Below are 16,254 nucleotides of genomic sequence, written 5' to 3' on the forward strand. Positions count from 1 at the left end.
ATATCCCATCTGAAGAAAGAAGTCTTGGTTTTTGCTCTCAAGTAGGGAGCCCATGCAGGATTTTTAAGTAGGGTGATGGGTTCTAGTGTGGAAAATGAATTACAGGTAGGAAGATCAATGAAGAGGTTGGGGAAGATGTAAGGAGGAAAAGAAGTGGAGTCCCGAAACCGAACTGGAGTGAACAGCACTTGGGTCGGATTATGGAGGGGAGAGCAGAGAGGGAGGAAATTATGTTTTTCTGCCTCGGGAAATTCAGACATGATGAGAGAAGGTAAATTTAGAGGGAAAGACGAGTTCATTCTTGGACATTCTGAGCTGGACATCCCCGTGAAGAGATTGAGTAAACAAAATGTAGATATCTTTCTTCCTCTTCCCCCCCCGCCACCCCCGAAGTGTAGACTTCTTGGTAACAGCTACATTTTTGTGAGACTGAGGGATGGGATGCTGAGAGGGGCTGTACATTAAATTTCACCTGGTCAATTTACAAGATAAACAGTCCTGAGCCCCCTCCGCAGAGATCCTGATTCAGTTAGCCCTGGGGCTAGCTCATTTTATATATGCGAATGCTAGGGATGCAAAATTATGAAATAAGAGGAGTTGGAATAAAATCAGCCTATTAGGGGATATTATTAAACCACAGCTTACTTCTTAGAGTTTGAGAGAGGTCTCAGCCAATTCCATTTTTTTGACGGTGTCTGTATATTTGAGAGTTTAAAGATGTCCAGGTTGGGTTACAAAAATGGAGGCATATTTTCACGATTTAAGTTTGGCAAGTCAAAGCCTTTAATATACAGATGCCACGACTCTACGCATACCTCATGTGGAGGTGACACTGAAAAGCCACATTTTACACGTGGCCGTCCTGTTCAGTTCCATATATTTCTTGAGTCCAAACAACTGAGAAAAGTAAAATTACTTGTCATTTCTAGCTTATACATAGAGACTGTGCTTTGTCAACTCTATAACATTTGCTAGATGCTTACTTCCAGCTGAACCTGTTCTGGCCTCTTCTGTTAGGACAGAACACATACTATTTCATTACAGAAATGCAGAAAGTAACTCTTATAAGCTGCCGAAATAGCTCAGTTGGGAGAGCGTTAGACTGAAGATCTAAAGGTCCCTGGTTCGATCCCGGGTTTCGGCAGTGGTTTTAGATGCCCCTATGAACAGTAGGGGCAGCGCAGGTTTCATTATGAAAGAATTCCAGGCTTGCCACCGTGGGAGGTGTTCTCCGCCCACACGACCGTGGGGTGTAGACGTGGAGAGATTGACCTGCCGTTTTCCCCCTCCGGGAGGGGAGAAAATGGGAAACAGAAAAGGGATATATGTCCCTGCGTTTAAACTGCTCAGGTTAACGTCAGGGTCGCTTACCCTGACCTTGGATCTGGCTGAGACCGCGCTCCTCGCACGCACTGCACAACGCTCGCTTGCTTGGGGATCAGTTTGAGCCCTCTGTCTTCTCTCCAGTTTCCAGCAACGTTTGGGAGCTGCTGGCACTGGGACCTTTCTCCGCAGGTGGGAGGCTCTGGGCGCCCGGGCTCCGCAGGGGGCTTAGCGGCCACGCGCTGAGCTGGGAGCGAGGGGCGCCGGAGCTCCATGGGGATGCCGACAGCCCAGACGCTCTCTCTGCCAAGTATCCTTCGATTCCGGTTTGCTCCAGCTGGTTTAACAAACAAGCACCTGGGTCAGCTTCTGTGGGCGGCGGCGGCGGCGGCGGCGGTGGTGGCGGCAGCCCTTCCTGGTTCACGTCTACAGCCATTTGAATCTGAATTTCAAAGAAACAAGTGTTCTTTAGTAGAAGTAAGATCCAAATATTGCGTGGATCATACAAAGTACACCTTCGTTTCCCAGAAACTTTTAAATGTAACTAATTTTTGTTTGGTAAATCACAAACCACTATTGACATCACAGTCGTGGTACGTATATATACGCTCTAAACTCGATGCACCCCCTGCCCCGCCGCGCCCCCGCAAATATACTGAGAAACTAGTCAGGATGATCCGGATTTCAGAACAGACTGGTAGCACCTTATTCTCAAAAGCTCCAAATGTACAAAACGCGTTTGTGACCGTCACCATCAGAGGAGGCCATTGCAGGGATTCCCAGGAAACGCAGGGAATCCAACCCACCTGACCTAGGCTTCCACAGTTGTCTACACTGGTCTGGAATGCCGGGGGAGGGGAGAGGAAATTTGGAGACTCTAGGCTGGATGATGATGATGATGGTCATCATCATTATCTTTAGTATAACTTGTTAAGATAATGAGTCACTCAACTCAAGGTAGTGCAGTGGAACAAAATCCACTTAGGCATGCCTTCTTTTTGGCTGGGTGCCAGGCTGGGACATGGGGAGAGAGAGAATGGTGATTCAGTCCTCCTATTCTAAAAACCCTAGGTGTAGTGAAAGGCAACATGGAGAGACATTGCTTTGGGATCTATTTATATGCCTTCCCCTTTCTGTTCATCTGTGCCAATATGCTAGCTGATGAGGGGCTTTGTACCCCACATCTTTGGGTTCTTGGGTGGAAGGATGCATTTTGACAAGGGACTCTTGAAATTTAATGCTGGTCAACAAGAAGGAAAACAAAATGATGTATTAATAAATTGGATAGTTCAGAGTTTGCGTGATGTGTATTGGCATGTGTCACCTTGGCTAGGGCTGCAGTTGTTTTAGTCAAACACCAGTCCTGATGTTCCTTGCAGTGGAAGGTGTTTAGGTGTGATTAACACATAAATCAGGAGACTTTGAGGAAAGCAGATTATCCTCTGTAATGTGGCTGGGCCTCATCCAGCCGTCTGAAGGTTTTAAGAGCCAAGCCTGGCGTCTTCTGATGAAAGAAAGCACTCTCTGGAGGACGGTAAGTAGAAAACCTGCCTGGGTCTGTGGCTTGCTGCCTTCCTGAAGTTAAACTCAAGACTACAACATCAACTCGTGCCTGAATTTCCAGTCTGTTGGCCTACCCAATTTGCACTTGCCAGTCCCCACAGTTGTGGGTCAATTTCTTAAAATCTCTCTGTCTCTCTCAATGTTGAGCCTCCCCAGTTTCCAGCCTGAGGAGAAAAGGGAGGATCTCTGCGGGAAGTAGTTGGCATCCAAGCAAGAAGCCCAGGGAATACAGTGTCTGCACCAATCACCATTCTCGTTCTCGCACACACCTACCCAGTTTCAATGTCTTTCCCCCCCTGCCACGCTCTACTCTGCCCGCGTGCTAATTGTCCGTCTGTCTTGCCAAAGCACTGGATATTCCTCTAGCAAAGCACTGATTACGAGGCTCCCAAAGGTTTGCTGCCGCGTGCTTCCATGCTGGAAATGTAGGAGATCCGCAAAGGCAGGGAAGGCGACGACTAGGGATGGTGCTGGTCACCAGGGGGTGCTTCTCAGGGAGAAAGAATGGCGGCTCAACTGATTTCTCCACGGTGCTTGGGACCGGCGAGGGGGAATGAGTGAAAGGGAGGTGGCATGACGGTTTGAGGGAACAACATGCGCAAAGGACCGAAAGGTAAAAGGGTATTAGTAATTGTGCAAACAGTAGCGGGCCCTAGCCAGAGGTAGGGGGAGACGGGTTCGCCAGCAATGGGCGGAGAGCGCGCGTGCGCAGAGGCCGAGCGCGAGGGGCCGGGGCGGGGCAGGGGGCGGGGGCGCGCTGTCCGGGTCCAGGCCGGGGATGGCTACAAACGCTTCTGGCCCTAGCCCTTGTCGTCTCTTTCAGCTAATCCTCTTCGCGCTTCTTTTGAAGTGGGCACTTTAAATGAGGACGAGGGACTGCGAAATGGTGCTTCTCGGGAGAAGGGACACCTGTCACCTTTAACACGGAACTGTGGTCTCTGATCCCGGGCTCTGCTTTTAAGGCAAAGACATGCGTGGGACGAGGGGTTAGGTGAAGCAATGGCTTCCCCTCCCTCCGCAGGCTTTTGCAGGACTGAAGGTTCCTGTTTGCCAGGGAGGCTCTAAATAAAAGGGGGCGCATTTTATTTTGTTATATTTAAGAAATCTGCATTCAGCTCCCAAAGAACGACCTGACACCTTCCCCGCATGCTCTCCGCTTCACCGCCAGTCCTCTCGGGGTTCGTGGGTCGGAATTGGATTAACCACAAAGAAAGGACGAATCCGGGATCTCGTCCAGCGCGGTACTGCTAGCGCCCAGCGCAAACGACAACAGGGCCTTCAAGTATGGGAGGGAAAGCACGCTCGTGAGCCCGGATAGCTCAGTCGGTAGAGCATCAGACTTTTAATCTGAGGGTCCAGGGTTCAAGTCCCTGTTCGGGCGATACTCCTCTTTTTTCCTAGTAATTTAAAAAATGAGAACAAGCGTTCGGGATCAGCTTTCTTATCCGGGTGCCTTCAGAGAAGGGGGTAGAATCCTGGAGAGTGGAGGCTGCGAGTCCACCTGCTTCCCGGAAAAGCCTGGCCCCCGTGAGGACAGACATTGCGAACCTTTGTGTGAAGGTCCCCTGGGAGACTCGCAGTGCATTGCTGGAGGGAATTAAGTACAGTGCTTTCTCCTGCAGCCACTGCGGGGCCGCGGGGGTCCCAATTACTTCTGTGTTCACAGGAAGGGGGAACAGATGCTTCTGGACATTCCTGGGACCCCCCCGGGCACCGTTCCCCTTCGCTGTCCTGCGGGCGGCCCCCGCTGACCCTCTCTCTGGAGTTCCCTCCCGCTAGGTGCGGGGGATTACTGCACGGATCCTGCACCTACAAGCAACATTACTACCCTTCTAGAGAATATTTCTGCACTTTAAAAAGGAAGAGGCCATCTAGAAACAAGCACCAAATAGAGCAGTTTTCTCTCTAAATGAAGTCTTCTCCTCTCCCCCCAACCCACCACCCCAAAGTGTGACCTGAAGGAAAGCATTTGGCTCCTGCGAGTTATTGAGGAAGCTGGTTGTGGACAAAAAAGAAAGATTAAAGCTAATTTCCCTGGTAGGTGAAGGGAAGGTACATCCCTGCTTGACTAGAGTTTGAGTCTTTTTTTTTTTTTTTTGTCCCTGCTAGGCAAGGGAAGAAAGTCCGTCTTGATCTCCTCAGCAGGATCGGGGGTGGGGGTAGGGGGGGGTATGTTGATTGAGTCAGCTGCTACTCAGGGAGTGCTAATTAGTGGAGCAGGACCATGATGGAGGTAGCACACAAGAGGGAGGCAGGGCCTTCCCCCTCCACCTCCGCGCTGGAGCGCCTCATGCAGTGCCTACACACACTCACAGTTAGCTCTGTCTCCAAAGCGCAGCTTCATCAGGAGAAAGGGTTAGAATCAGAGCAAGAGCATCCAACTTATGAACGTGTGATTAAATGAGTAACAAGGCGTGTACAGTGCTTAGTAGAGTTTTGCCCCAAGGTAAACCTTCAATACATTGTAGCTTTTACCGTCACCATGATTTTTTCCCAAGAGTTTTCAATCTAGGGAGGAAACAAAGGAGACATAATGGAAACAGGTAAGGAATCACTTCAAGGAAACATTCCCCCATATGCCCAAGATGATAAGCTCATATTCATGTGGTTTGTGTTGGTTGCTATGTGCTGAAGGGACAGCAAGAGCCGAGTGGTTTGGTTGGGCAGTCAGGCTACTTTCTTGAAGAATTGAATCATGGTTCCAACCTGGCATCCCAGGGATAGAAAGAGGCTAGGCGCTGTGGCAGACACCCGAATTTGTCCTCTTCCCTCTGAGGGAGTCCCTTGGAAAGCGATCAAGTGCACTTCTGGCAACCTTGAAAAGTGAAGTGTCTTTGCTCCAATCATTTCCTGACTGAACAAGAAGAGCAGGCTGGGGAACAGAGAGGACAGGGCTGGAGACATTGAGGACTTCTAGTTCCTACCTCCCTCCTAAAGTCAAATTCACTCCTTCTGCCTTTCCCCAAAGGGGGAAAAGTGAGAAAAAAGAAAAACAAAACAAAACAAAGCAAAAACAGAAACCAAAAACCAACCAACCAACCAAACAAAATCCTAATATCTGTTTTGACCAAGACCCTTTGGGCTTCGGAGCTGGACAGCTCTGGTTCAGTTCTGTATGGTTTGAGGCGGATCAGTTATTTCACTTAGTAATTATCGTATAATCAGCCTTACGACAGGGGTGAGGCGGGTGGGGATCGACTAAGACCACAGAAGTCATGGGCTGGGCACACGGTAGGCACTTATTAGTAAGTGGCCTTTTACTCTTACTAGGGCCCTGGGGAGAGGCAGAGAGAGCATTAGGAAAAACGCGAACTTTTCCTCCCATGACAGGGATTAATTTTCTCATTCACTGCTCCCCAAACCTCAGAGCGGAATTAGGAACTGAAGAGGCAGGTAGCAGAGAAAGTTCTTTCTTCCTTCTTTCTTTTAAATTTCCTTAACAGGGTAGCAAACCCCTTCACCTCCGCCGAAATAGCTCAGTTGGGAGAGCGTTAGACTGAAGATCTAAAGGTCCCTGGTTCGATCCCGGGTTTCGGCAGCGTTTTTGCCGACCCACGACGTGACCGGGATGAATTCATTTCCGTAGAGCCCCGCCTAGTGTCCCCGGACGCGCCTGCGCAGTGCCCGCGCTGCTCTCAGTGCGCGGGCCAACCCCCGCGCGTGCGCAGCTGACGTGTGTCTGTTGAGGGGAGGCGGGTCTCTTACGCGCGTGCTCACCGTCGCGCTTGCGCAGGGGCCTTGCGGGTCTCCGCGCGCGCGGGCGCTTGCTCCGTGGAGGTTACGTTGTTTCAATCGGTACAGGGAGGGTTCGGAGTGTTAGTGTTGGTGGCGAAGCCCTGAGCTGTGGAATGCCCGGCCATTTAGTCGCACTGCCGCACACCAGGCTCCCTAGTGTTTGTTCGCAGTGCCCAGTGTGGTCAGCTCGTCAGGCTCGCAAGGTTTTCTCGTGGGCGACAGACGGGCAGACGCCTTCAAAAACATTTGTCTGCAAAGCCAAACCCAAAAGCCAGGGCCCCTCGTGGCGCTTCAGAAATCTGGTGGAGGATGGTTCCCAGCCGGAAATGTGACTCATAAGCACGTGTCTCTATTGGAAAGAGCCCTTGGAACCTCGGCTTTCTCACCGCGCCTTTAATAAACGGGGAGCCAAGGAATGCTCCTGGTCAAGCGAAGCGCAATTGCTGTCAGAGGCATTGCTGTCGGGAATGACGATGGGGGTGCAGTTTATTCGTTGTGGGTCTGTTGACGTTTTGTATATAAAACTAATAAACGTACGTTTCAAGTAAAAGAAAAAGCATCTGAAGGCACAGTAACATTTCAAAGTTGGAAGAGAAAAGCCTGAGGGTTGAAGGCTCGTTATTGGGCACTGTGCGCATGCGCGAAGTCTGAGGTCGGTGTGGAGGCTGTTGCCCCTGGCGGGCTGGGTGGTGCCCCTCTCGCCCAGCGCGGAAGGGAACCCAGCTGCGCTTTGCATAACCTCTTACGTGGGGTCTAAGAGTGGTGTTAACAATCTCAACTTTATTTTTGGAGTTTAAAATAACCTCCGCCCGAACAGGGACTTGAACCCTGGACCCTCAGATTAAAAGTCTGATGCTCTACCGACTGAGCTATCCGGGCTCACAATGAGAGCCTTTTCCTAACCCTATCCACAGTGAAATAGGCCACGTGGCTGCACTTTTTTTTTTTTTTAAATTGGATTAATATTCTGAGACCCTTTACTGATTTCCTGAGGGTGAAACTACAAAATCAAAATCCAGTGGATTTTGAGTTTAATGGGATCCTTTTCTTTCCCATCAGAAACAGACTATAAAGAAAAATCTGCCTGCTTCTCCTGCCCCGTCCCTTCCCTTCACCCTCTTCCCGGCCAACTAAGTGCTAGCATAGGATAAAGGGAACGTCCCCCAAAGAATTCTCCAGATTTAGGAACTCTGGGCGTGCTTCTGGTGGAGCAGCGGGATTTTTAATTCCAGTGTTGTTCTTTGAAGTGCCCCGGAGTGTCATGTGGGTGGCGCATCATGAATAATCGATTAGGTGTCCAATAATGTATTCCCCAGACGTTCACCGAGTGCTTGCTGCTCTCCAGCACCTAAGCAAACTTAGGCTGCAAAGATCCAGCCCTGGTCCTCAGTGCAGCAGAAAGAGACACTAACAGACGCACTCAATCAAGCGCTTTGATGGTGGGAAACTGGCTTTCGCAGGCGCCCTGCCGACACCAGAAGGGCCGCCAAGCCTTGAGGGACAGGGAAGCCTAAACTGAGCTTGTAAATGGTAACTGGGCCTCTGTAGTCCTGGAAAGAGATTAAGAGCGGGTGGGGGGGGGGGGGACCAGCAGGCAGGAAGTTCCCAGGGGATCTGACCATTTTCCCAGAGCTTGAGCTGAAAGGTTTTGGCCAGGTGGGATTTTATATTTTGAGGAAGTCCTGTTACCCTGGCAGCTGTGTCTCGGACTTAGCTAATATTTTCATTCATCCTGCTGCCTCGTTGCCACATCCTTTCTTGAGGTATTGGACAAGATCCCTTGAAAGGAAGGGAATCCTACCATGTAGAGCCTCACAGCCATTTTCCTCCGGCTTGGAGTTTGGAGCCACTCCCCTATGTGGGAGAACGTTGAGATTTGCATTGTTTCATGAAATGTATATGATCCGGAATGTATCAGGAATGAAATGCATCAGGAAGTAGGAGCAATGTTTAACAGGTAACCTGTTATGGAAAGACATCCATGTTACGTTAAGCAAAAACACAAGGTGCTACAAAATGTGTATGGGATAATATTTGTGGGGGAAAAAAATAAAGGATCTGTATAGGAATATATATTCTTTATACACTTTGTATATTTGCGGTTTGCCTACACATAAGAGATGTTTAAGGATAGAAAACAATTCAATAAAAATGGCTACATTTTGTAAGAGGAGGCTCTCACCACTTCCTTTACGTACATCTGTGTTATTGGAGTAAAAAAATGCATTCTTTTCACAATAAAATAAATGAAAAAATGTAATTTGTTAAATTATTCTTTCTTTCTGGGATCACACAGGGAGCCTGTCAGATCCAGGCATCCCTGATCCTGTATTTTCTACAGATCCCAGCACAGAAAAGTTAAACGCACAAATTTTCTTCCCAGTATAGAGGTGGGGGGTACGATGAGGGGGTTCCCTCCATGTCTCAAGATTTGAGAGGGGAGTTGCTCTGTTGAAAAATCACAAATGAATAAGGTAGTGTTCACAAATGAACACTAAGAATCAGATGACAAGACTAGATTCCACCAAGAAAACTAAAAGCAGGCCCCGCCCCCTGGAGAGGAGCTGCCGGAGGCTGGGAAGTCAGTCCTGGGGGACTTAGTGAGCCTCTGGCCTAACCTCAGCTTCTTACGATAGGGCTCTGTTCACAGAGCCGGCTCAGTACAGCGCGGAGTGCGGGCGAGCGGGAAGCTCGGCTTCCTGAGACAAGACTAGATCGACAGGTACCAACACTGAGAACCAAAGTCTCAAACTGTGTATCACCGAGTGTTAACAGCAGAGAACTGGCCTACTCAGCACAGAGAGGGTTCACTGGAGCTGGAGCTGTATTTCATTTAACAGCCACGCTGCTTTTTTCCACTCCCTTCCATCCTCCCCAACCCCCCAGTCTTGAAATGCCATCCTTTCCCCACTTTCCAAGTTTCTTTGGTTTGGGAAGTTCCTTCTGATCTTTAAAGACAGACATGAGGACTTGTCCGGAGATCCTCCATCCTCTCCAGATCAGCTGACGCGCTGGGGGCCTCTGAGGCTGTCACTACTGATGTACTCACCACATCCTACTGCCATCGCCTAATGCGTCTTTTCTCCTACAATGTTTCTGCCGGGAGACAGACAGTACCTGTGGGTCCCCAGTGCCTGGTTAGTGGTTGGCACAGATCAAGCTCTCAAAAACTTGTGGAATGAATGAGGGCCATGGGTCAGGAAAAGATTTGGAGAGCAGAACTGGTTCCTGGGAAGTTTTGTTCCGTAGAGAGAGAGGGGAGAACATTCCTGTCAAGGTGACAGATTTCCACAAATGGAATAATTTTGCCCTGATAAAGTTCTATGCCACTCTTGTGCCACCCCGTTTTATTTGTAGCACTTAGTGCCATCTGAAATTCTGTTTATTTGCCCGTTTATAAACCATCTCTTCCGTCTGTCATTCTGTGATGTAAGTAGCTCTGGACAGGGATCTTGTTGGTAAGGACCTTGTCTTTTTTGTTACCCTTATTATTATTTTTTTTTTACTTTTACTTTTCCAAAATTTTTTGGATTCCCATAACCCCGGCGTTTAGAATAGTATTTGGCATACCGCAGGATCTTAAGAAATAACTGTTGACTAATTTCAAAGGGTGAACGGTTTTACTCCTCCATCCCCACCCCCAACGTAGTAGTTTTACAAAGACCCTTTCTTTCAGTTTTCCAAATCGTCAATTCTGAATTCGTTGCTACACTTTTCGTGTCTGGCAAAAATATTACCATTCAGATTAATATGCCATTGCCATGTAATCATTCAGGCCGTCTTGGTTACTTTGGTCCATCATATTCTCTCAGCCTAATAAGACTGAAAACACACAAAGGGCCCTATATTTACCATCCTGAAAGCCGTTTTTCACCATCTTGAAAGCCTTGGGGTACAGTACATAAGTTCCGTTTTAGAAAAGCAGAGCTTTTACCAGAAGTGGGGTTCGAACCCACGAGGATATAAATCCATTGGATCTTAAGTCCAACGCCTTAACCACTCGGCCATTCTGGTACGCTGCGAGCGCACGTTGACTTTTAGCCCATTTCAGCAATATGCAGTTACTGACGTTTCAAAACATTTAAAAAGTTTGATCGCGAATGTCAAAGGGCAATGTGGGGGCAAAAAAAAAAAAAAATCTCCGAAACTTACCACGTCTTGCTAGTTTCTCCACCTCCAATCACCGGAAACTCTGGGGCCCCCTGAAGGCTACTGGGAAGACTCGGGTGACGGGTCTCCCAACCCCTTCACACGAAAGGACCCAACAGGGAGTTAGAACGAGTTTCCTTCCTTTTCACAGTGGGGCGAGTGAGGTGGGGAATTTTAAAGGTGTTCAGGTCGGTTTTTCTCTTACTTCCTTCCCAAAACAAAAGCGACTCTGGTGGGACTCGAACCCACAACCTTTGAATCACTCCAACAGTCTAGAAGTCCAATGCGCTATCCATTGCGCCACAGAGCCAGGTACTCATGCCCCCTCCGCGCTGCTTACATCAAGGCAGGCACACCGAATGCCGTATGTCCCGGGACACTTGTCGTGGGTCTGGCCTTCTTTCTCGGAGAAGCGGCGGAGCCGGTGCAGCCGAGAAGCGTGGGTGGGAGCTGCGCTTAGCAGCCCAAGATCCTTCTGACAGTTCCTCTCCCCGAGCGGTCGCCGGGCCTCTACGCTCCGTTTCCTCCCACACTGGCACTGGCGAGAGAAAGGTCTTTATGTGCACTTATTCCACCCCGAAGAGCAGCCGCACCGCGCGGTTCCATAGTGTAGCGGTTAGCACATCTGCTTTACGCGCAGAAGGTCCTGGGTTCGAGCCCCAGTGGAACCAGGAGGGGTCCTTTTACCTTTTAGGAACATTTCAGGTTTTCCTTTGTCTGCCAGATCTTGAGTTTTTCCCCGGGGAGCAAGAGATGCTGCGGTTCGGCCCGGGGTTTGGCGCAGAGCCAGATCGCGCGGGATCCCAGCTGACGGACGCCTGCGCAGTTCGGCCGCTGCGGCTGCCCGGGTTTGGCTCCTTTCGGGAAGTGCAGGCGGCCGGACCAGGCTCCAGGCACGGCGCGCCTCCGCGCCTGCGCCTTCCCGACCGCCACCGCAGTCCAGCCTCCCGGTGCCTGGTCCTGGCCTTGGGCGCACCTGCTCCTCCGCCATCTTTAAAAGTTGCTGCCACCACTCAGTAGGAGAATAAACGGGTGGGGCCACCTCCTTCCCTTGTTGATTAACTCCAACTTCGCTGACCTCATTCTATATTGAAATTAAGAATCTTTTTGAAAAATTATATGCACATATTAAAGAAGTCAAAGAGCTCCACATGCCCTACAGTGATGCGCCCGTCTGACAAAGCTGGTCTCCTTGACCACACTCTAGTCCGGTCTTCTGAGCCCTCCTGTCAACAAGACCTGTCAACCTCGGCCTATGAGGACTTGAACAGATAACCGCGCTGAGTTTCTAGCAGCATCCCTCAGGTAATCCTAGGTCCACTTACAGTGCTGCCTGAGACGTTTACAGTTGGTTCCAGCCAACACCTGACACACGGCCCCTGTCTCTCAGCCTGTGTGGGAAGGTAGCCTAACTTCCATTAGAGTTAAGAACCAGTTAGCAAGCCCACATGGGGTTTTCAGGGACCAACTCCACCCGTTTCCAGATTTTTGTAATTTTCACTTTCCTGGGTTTACTGAGCTGCGATCAGTCCCCTCCCTGTCCCCTCATTGTACAAATCGAAGTGTCCACAGCTGGACACTTTTCCCTCTTGCCGTAGTATATTACTGATTAGAATCTGTGCTCTCCCCTTTAACTCGTGTCCAGCTTTCTCTTGGACGCCTCCCATCTTTCATCTGCTGGGGATTTCTTTTGTGACCCTTCAGAGATACTCTTTGGACTCATCAGTAGAGACGTGCGTTTCCTTTATTAGCCACGTAAGATTTTTGTACAAAAGCTAGCATATGGTCGGTACTGCCCCCTCACCCCAACAATACTCTGGAAATCTTTCTATGTCATTGTTACATCTGCTAGTTCTTTGGCTTCCAGTGTTTGGATGTACCGCAATTGTTCAGTCTGCGGTATTTGATGAACAGTTAATCCGTGTTCCATCTTACGGACAATTCTGTGGTGGATTTCCTTGTTGATAGGTTTTGGAGTGGATCAACATAAGGCTAATAATAGCAAAAGCTTGATTAGGCATTTCTTGTGTGGCTAGGCAGGAGACTCGGTTGATTCAGGTGATTCTCAACAATGATTGTATTATTATCTAACCCATTTGGAATGCGAAGAAGAAGCATAGAGAGGGTAAGTTATTGTCCAGGGTCACACCGGCCCGGGACAGAATAGGGTACCAGCCTAGCCTGGCAGAGTATTGCCTTTTTGACTTAGAAAAGAGATTGCTGGGCACATATATGTTATATTTTTAAATGCTTTCACCTCCACAAAGCTTGGATAATATTATATTCCCACCGGCGTGAGAGTGCTTGCTTCATCTCAGTCTTTCTCAAATAAAAAGTATTAACAGGCTTTTGGGTCTCTTTGTCTTTTGAAAGGGGAACATATATTAATTTACCTGTCTTTTACCAGAGTAAGGTTGAATATTTTTTCATATGCTTAAAAACCATTCTCTTCCTCCCTATCTTCCTTCCCCCCTCCCTCCTTTCCTTCCATCCTGCAATCTTTTGAATCCCTTTGTATAATTTTCTATTATATTGTTAATGTTTTCTCATTGATTTTTAGGTGCTTGTTATAAATATAGATTTAGATATGGTTTGCAAATGTAGCTCCCAGACTTGCTGTTTGTCTCTTAATTTTATTTTTGCTACTTTGTGCTATGCAGCAATTTAAAACTGTTAACGTAGCCAAATTCATTATCCCTTCACTTATTTATTTTTGAGGAGGAGCTTTAAAATTTCTTGCCTAGAAAGTGCTTCACCATTCAGAGATTATATTCCAAAAATGATGCTATGTTTTCTCCAGATAATCATTTCCTTAAAATTTATCTGTTACGTCTTTGGTCCTTTTGAAATCTCGTTAACTGGGTGCTCTGGTCTGGATGTTTGTGACCCTCCCGAAGCTCATATGTTGAAAGTTAATCCTCAGTGTGATGGGGGGGGGGGGGGTGTGCTTTGGAAGGTCATGAGGATAAAACCCTTATGTGGGATTAGTGCCTTTTTAAGAGAGACCCCAGAAAGTTCTCTTGCCCCTTCTGCCATGTAAGACGGAGGAAGAAAGTGATTGATCCATGAATGAGCATGTGGCATTCTCACCAGATACCAAATCTGCTAGTGCCTTGATCTTGGACTTCCCAGCGTCCAGAACTGGGAGATAGATTTCTGCTGTTTCTAAGACAGTCTGTGGTATTCTTGTTACAGTAGCCTGAGCAAACTAAGGCACTGCATAAGCCATGAGACAGAGACATTAGACCCCTATAAAGGGATTTTATAAGTCACTCTGGAGGGTTGGGGTGTGTAAATCAGGCAACTTGGGAAAAAGCACATAGGTTCCCAAACTTAAACTGTTTCTGCCTGTCTCTAGCTTCAAGTTCCTTAACATCCTTTCCTTAGAACTTTCCAGGAGCTCTGCTGACACAGGCTTTCCCTCCGGTACTCCTTGTGCTCATCAAAGCACCTTCCTTCTGCTTTTGTGTGTCACATATGCTGGGCTCCTTCCCTTCTCACAAAGGACTTAGCTTTGGGTGGTGTGGCACAGACTATAGAAGCTCGAACTGTAGACTCCAGAGCCAAACTGTGGCTTCAATTCCTGGTTCTGTCATTCTTGATTGTGTGACTGTGGCACAGTACGTAACTTGTCTGTGCTGTGTGACACTGGCTTAGTTGCCTAACTGCTCTGTGCCATCGTTTCCTCCTCTGTAAACAGCAGATAAAGCTCAGGTTCGATTCTCAAGAGGATTTAGTAAATTACTGTATGTGAAGCATTTCATTTATTTATTTGAGAGAGAGAGAGAGAGAGAGAGAGAGAGACAGAGAGAATCCCAAGCAGGCTTCACACTCAGCACAGAGCCCAGCTCAGCTCTGGGCTTGATCCCACAACCCTGAAATGGTGATCTGAGCTGAAATCAAGAGTCAGTGTTTTAACCAACTGAGCCCCAGGTGTCCCTGTATGTAAAGTATTTCAGATGAAATGCATGGGGCAAACACTTAGCAAATGTCATCTTTGATCATCATTATTATTACTGATTTGGCAGTTAAGTCTGGCAAATTTAGGTAGAACACTATGGTCTTCCCACAGGGACATTTTTATTTATTTATTTTTAATGTTTATCTATTTTGAGAGAGACAGAGCGCAAGCAGGGGAGGGGCAGAGAGGGAGACACAGAATCTGAAGCAGGCTCCAGGCTCTGAGCTGACAGCAGAGAGCCCAATGTGGGGCTCGAACCCACGAACTGTGAGATCATAACCTGAACTGAAGTTGGAAGCTTAACCGACTGAGTCCCCCAAGAGTCCCCTATAGGGACATTTTTAGAAAATGCTAAGTGGTCAGAGCATCAACTCTGCATTTCTTGGCCTCTCTTCTTGCCTTGTAGGGGCTCAGTCTTCTCCCTCTGTCTTTTCATACCGTCTGCCCTCTATCTGCTTCCCCTTGGGGCATCAGTTATGCGGGACTAAGGCCCACCCTAATGGCCTCGCTACGGTGTGGTTATCTCTATAAAAACCCTGTCTCCAAATAAGTTCATGTTCTGACTTTCAGTGTCCTGAGATTGTTCAGCTCCTGGTGCTGGATGAAGGCACAAAAGCCCTCCCCAACAGAGGCCGCCAGACTTCTAGTTTTACCAGAAATCTTACTTGTAGGTATTGACCCAAGAGCCAAGAGCCACACATTTACATAAAGGTGGGTGTGTAAGTGTTTATAGCAACCTTAGTCATAATCCCCAAACTGAAACGAGACCAAATGGCCTTGACTGGTGAATTGGTAAAAATGGTGGGACAGCCATGCCACTGAAAAGCATTTAGCAAGAAAATGGAATGAACTTCGGATGCACGCAACAGTAGGGATACACATCAAAAGTGTTATGCTAAGTGAAATAAGACACACGGCGTCCGACTCTTGATTTCAGCTCAGGTCATGGACTCACAGTTCATGAGACTGAGCGAGTTGGGCTCCACGCTGATAGCAAGGAACCTGCTTGGGACTCTCTCTCCTTCTCTCTTGGCCCTTCTCCTGATCTCTCTCTCTCTCTCTCTCTTTCTCTCTCTCTCAAAATAAATAAACTTTATGGTTTTTTTAAATTTAATTTTGAGAGAGCAAGCAGGGGAGGGTCAGAGAGAGAGGGAGACACAGAATCAGAAGACAGGCTGCTGACAGCTCAGAGCCTGCTGTGGGGCTCGAACTCATCACCCTTGAGATCATGACCTGAGCTGAAGCTGGATGCTTACCTGACTGAGCCACCCAGGCACCTCAGAATTTAATATGCCGTATAGGAAAGACTACATTATATAGTATTGTGTGTTTAGGACTTTCTGGAAAAGGGAAAACTATAGGCACCTAAGAAACCAGAGATGGCGTTCTGGAAGCCTGAGCAGGATTTGACATGGCGCCCCACGATCTCACGTGGTGAGGACATTCTGCCCGTGGAGGAGGAGGGCAGTGTGAGTCCAAAGTGGCACCAGGGAGCTTTCTGAGGTGATGAAAATACTCAATAT

The 16,254-nt window shown here is 48.3% G+C and overlaps 1 protein-coding gene and 7 non-coding genes across 10 annotated transcripts; 4 read left to right on the forward strand and 4 right to left on the reverse strand.

Moving 5' to 3' along the window:
* Nucleotides 1-737: 737 nt before the first annotated feature.
* Nucleotides 738-11,741, reverse strand: LOC115306231 (proline-rich protein 18-like). Of its 3 annotated transcripts, XM_029956529.1 has the most exons (4): nucleotides 11,458-11,481; nucleotides 10,774-11,308; nucleotides 8,423-8,583; nucleotides 738-1,765 (listed from the first exon to the last, which is right to left on the reverse strand). In XM_029956529.1, the coding sequence occupies exons 3-4, from the start codon at nucleotides 8,501-8,503 to the stop codon at nucleotides 1,439-1,441; spliced, it is 408 nt and encodes a 135-aa protein (XP_029812389.1). In that variant the 5' UTR covers nucleotides 8,504-8,583; nucleotides 10,774-11,308; nucleotides 11,458-11,481; the 3' UTR covers nucleotides 738-1,438. The 3 variants fall into 3 exon arrangements, 2 of the variants coding, with proteins under 2 accessions (XP_029812389.1, XP_029812388.1); XM_029956528.1 differs by having other exon boundaries at nucleotides 10,774-11,741; XR_003915257.1 differs by lacking the exon at nucleotides 8,423-8,583 and having other exon boundaries at nucleotides 10,774-11,741.
* TRNAF-GAA lies at nucleotides 1,072-1,144 on the forward strand. Its single transcript has one exon. It is a non-coding gene; the product is annotated as a tRNA-Phe (tRNA).
* On the forward strand, nucleotides 4,195-4,267 carry TRNAK-UUU. The gene has a single exon. It is a non-coding gene; the product is annotated as a tRNA-Lys (tRNA).
* TRNAF-GAA lies at nucleotides 6,352-6,424 on the forward strand. The gene has a single exon. It is a non-coding gene; the product is annotated as a tRNA-Phe (tRNA).
* TRNAK-UUU lies at nucleotides 7,428-7,500 on the reverse strand. Its single transcript has one exon. It is a non-coding gene; the product is annotated as a tRNA-Lys (tRNA).
* Nucleotides 10,553-10,635, reverse strand: TRNAL-UAA. Its single transcript has one exon. It is a non-coding gene; the product is annotated as a tRNA-Leu (tRNA).
* On the reverse strand, nucleotides 10,995-11,080 carry TRNAR-UCU. Its single transcript is given in 2 exon segments — nucleotides 10,995-11,030; nucleotides 11,044-11,080. It is a non-coding gene; the product is annotated as a tRNA-Arg (tRNA).
* TRNAV-UAC lies at nucleotides 11,369-11,441 on the forward strand. The gene has a single exon. It is a non-coding gene; the product is annotated as a tRNA-Val (tRNA).
* Nucleotides 11,742-16,254: the final 4,513 nt, after the last annotated feature.

The sequence above is a fragment of the Suricata suricatta genome, chromosome 11 (assembly GCF_006229205.1).
Source record: "Suricata suricatta isolate VVHF042 chromosome 11, meerkat_22Aug2017_6uvM2_HiC, whole genome shotgun sequence".
Taxonomy (NCBI): domain Eukaryota; kingdom Metazoa; phylum Chordata; class Mammalia; order Carnivora; family Herpestidae; genus Suricata; species Suricata suricatta.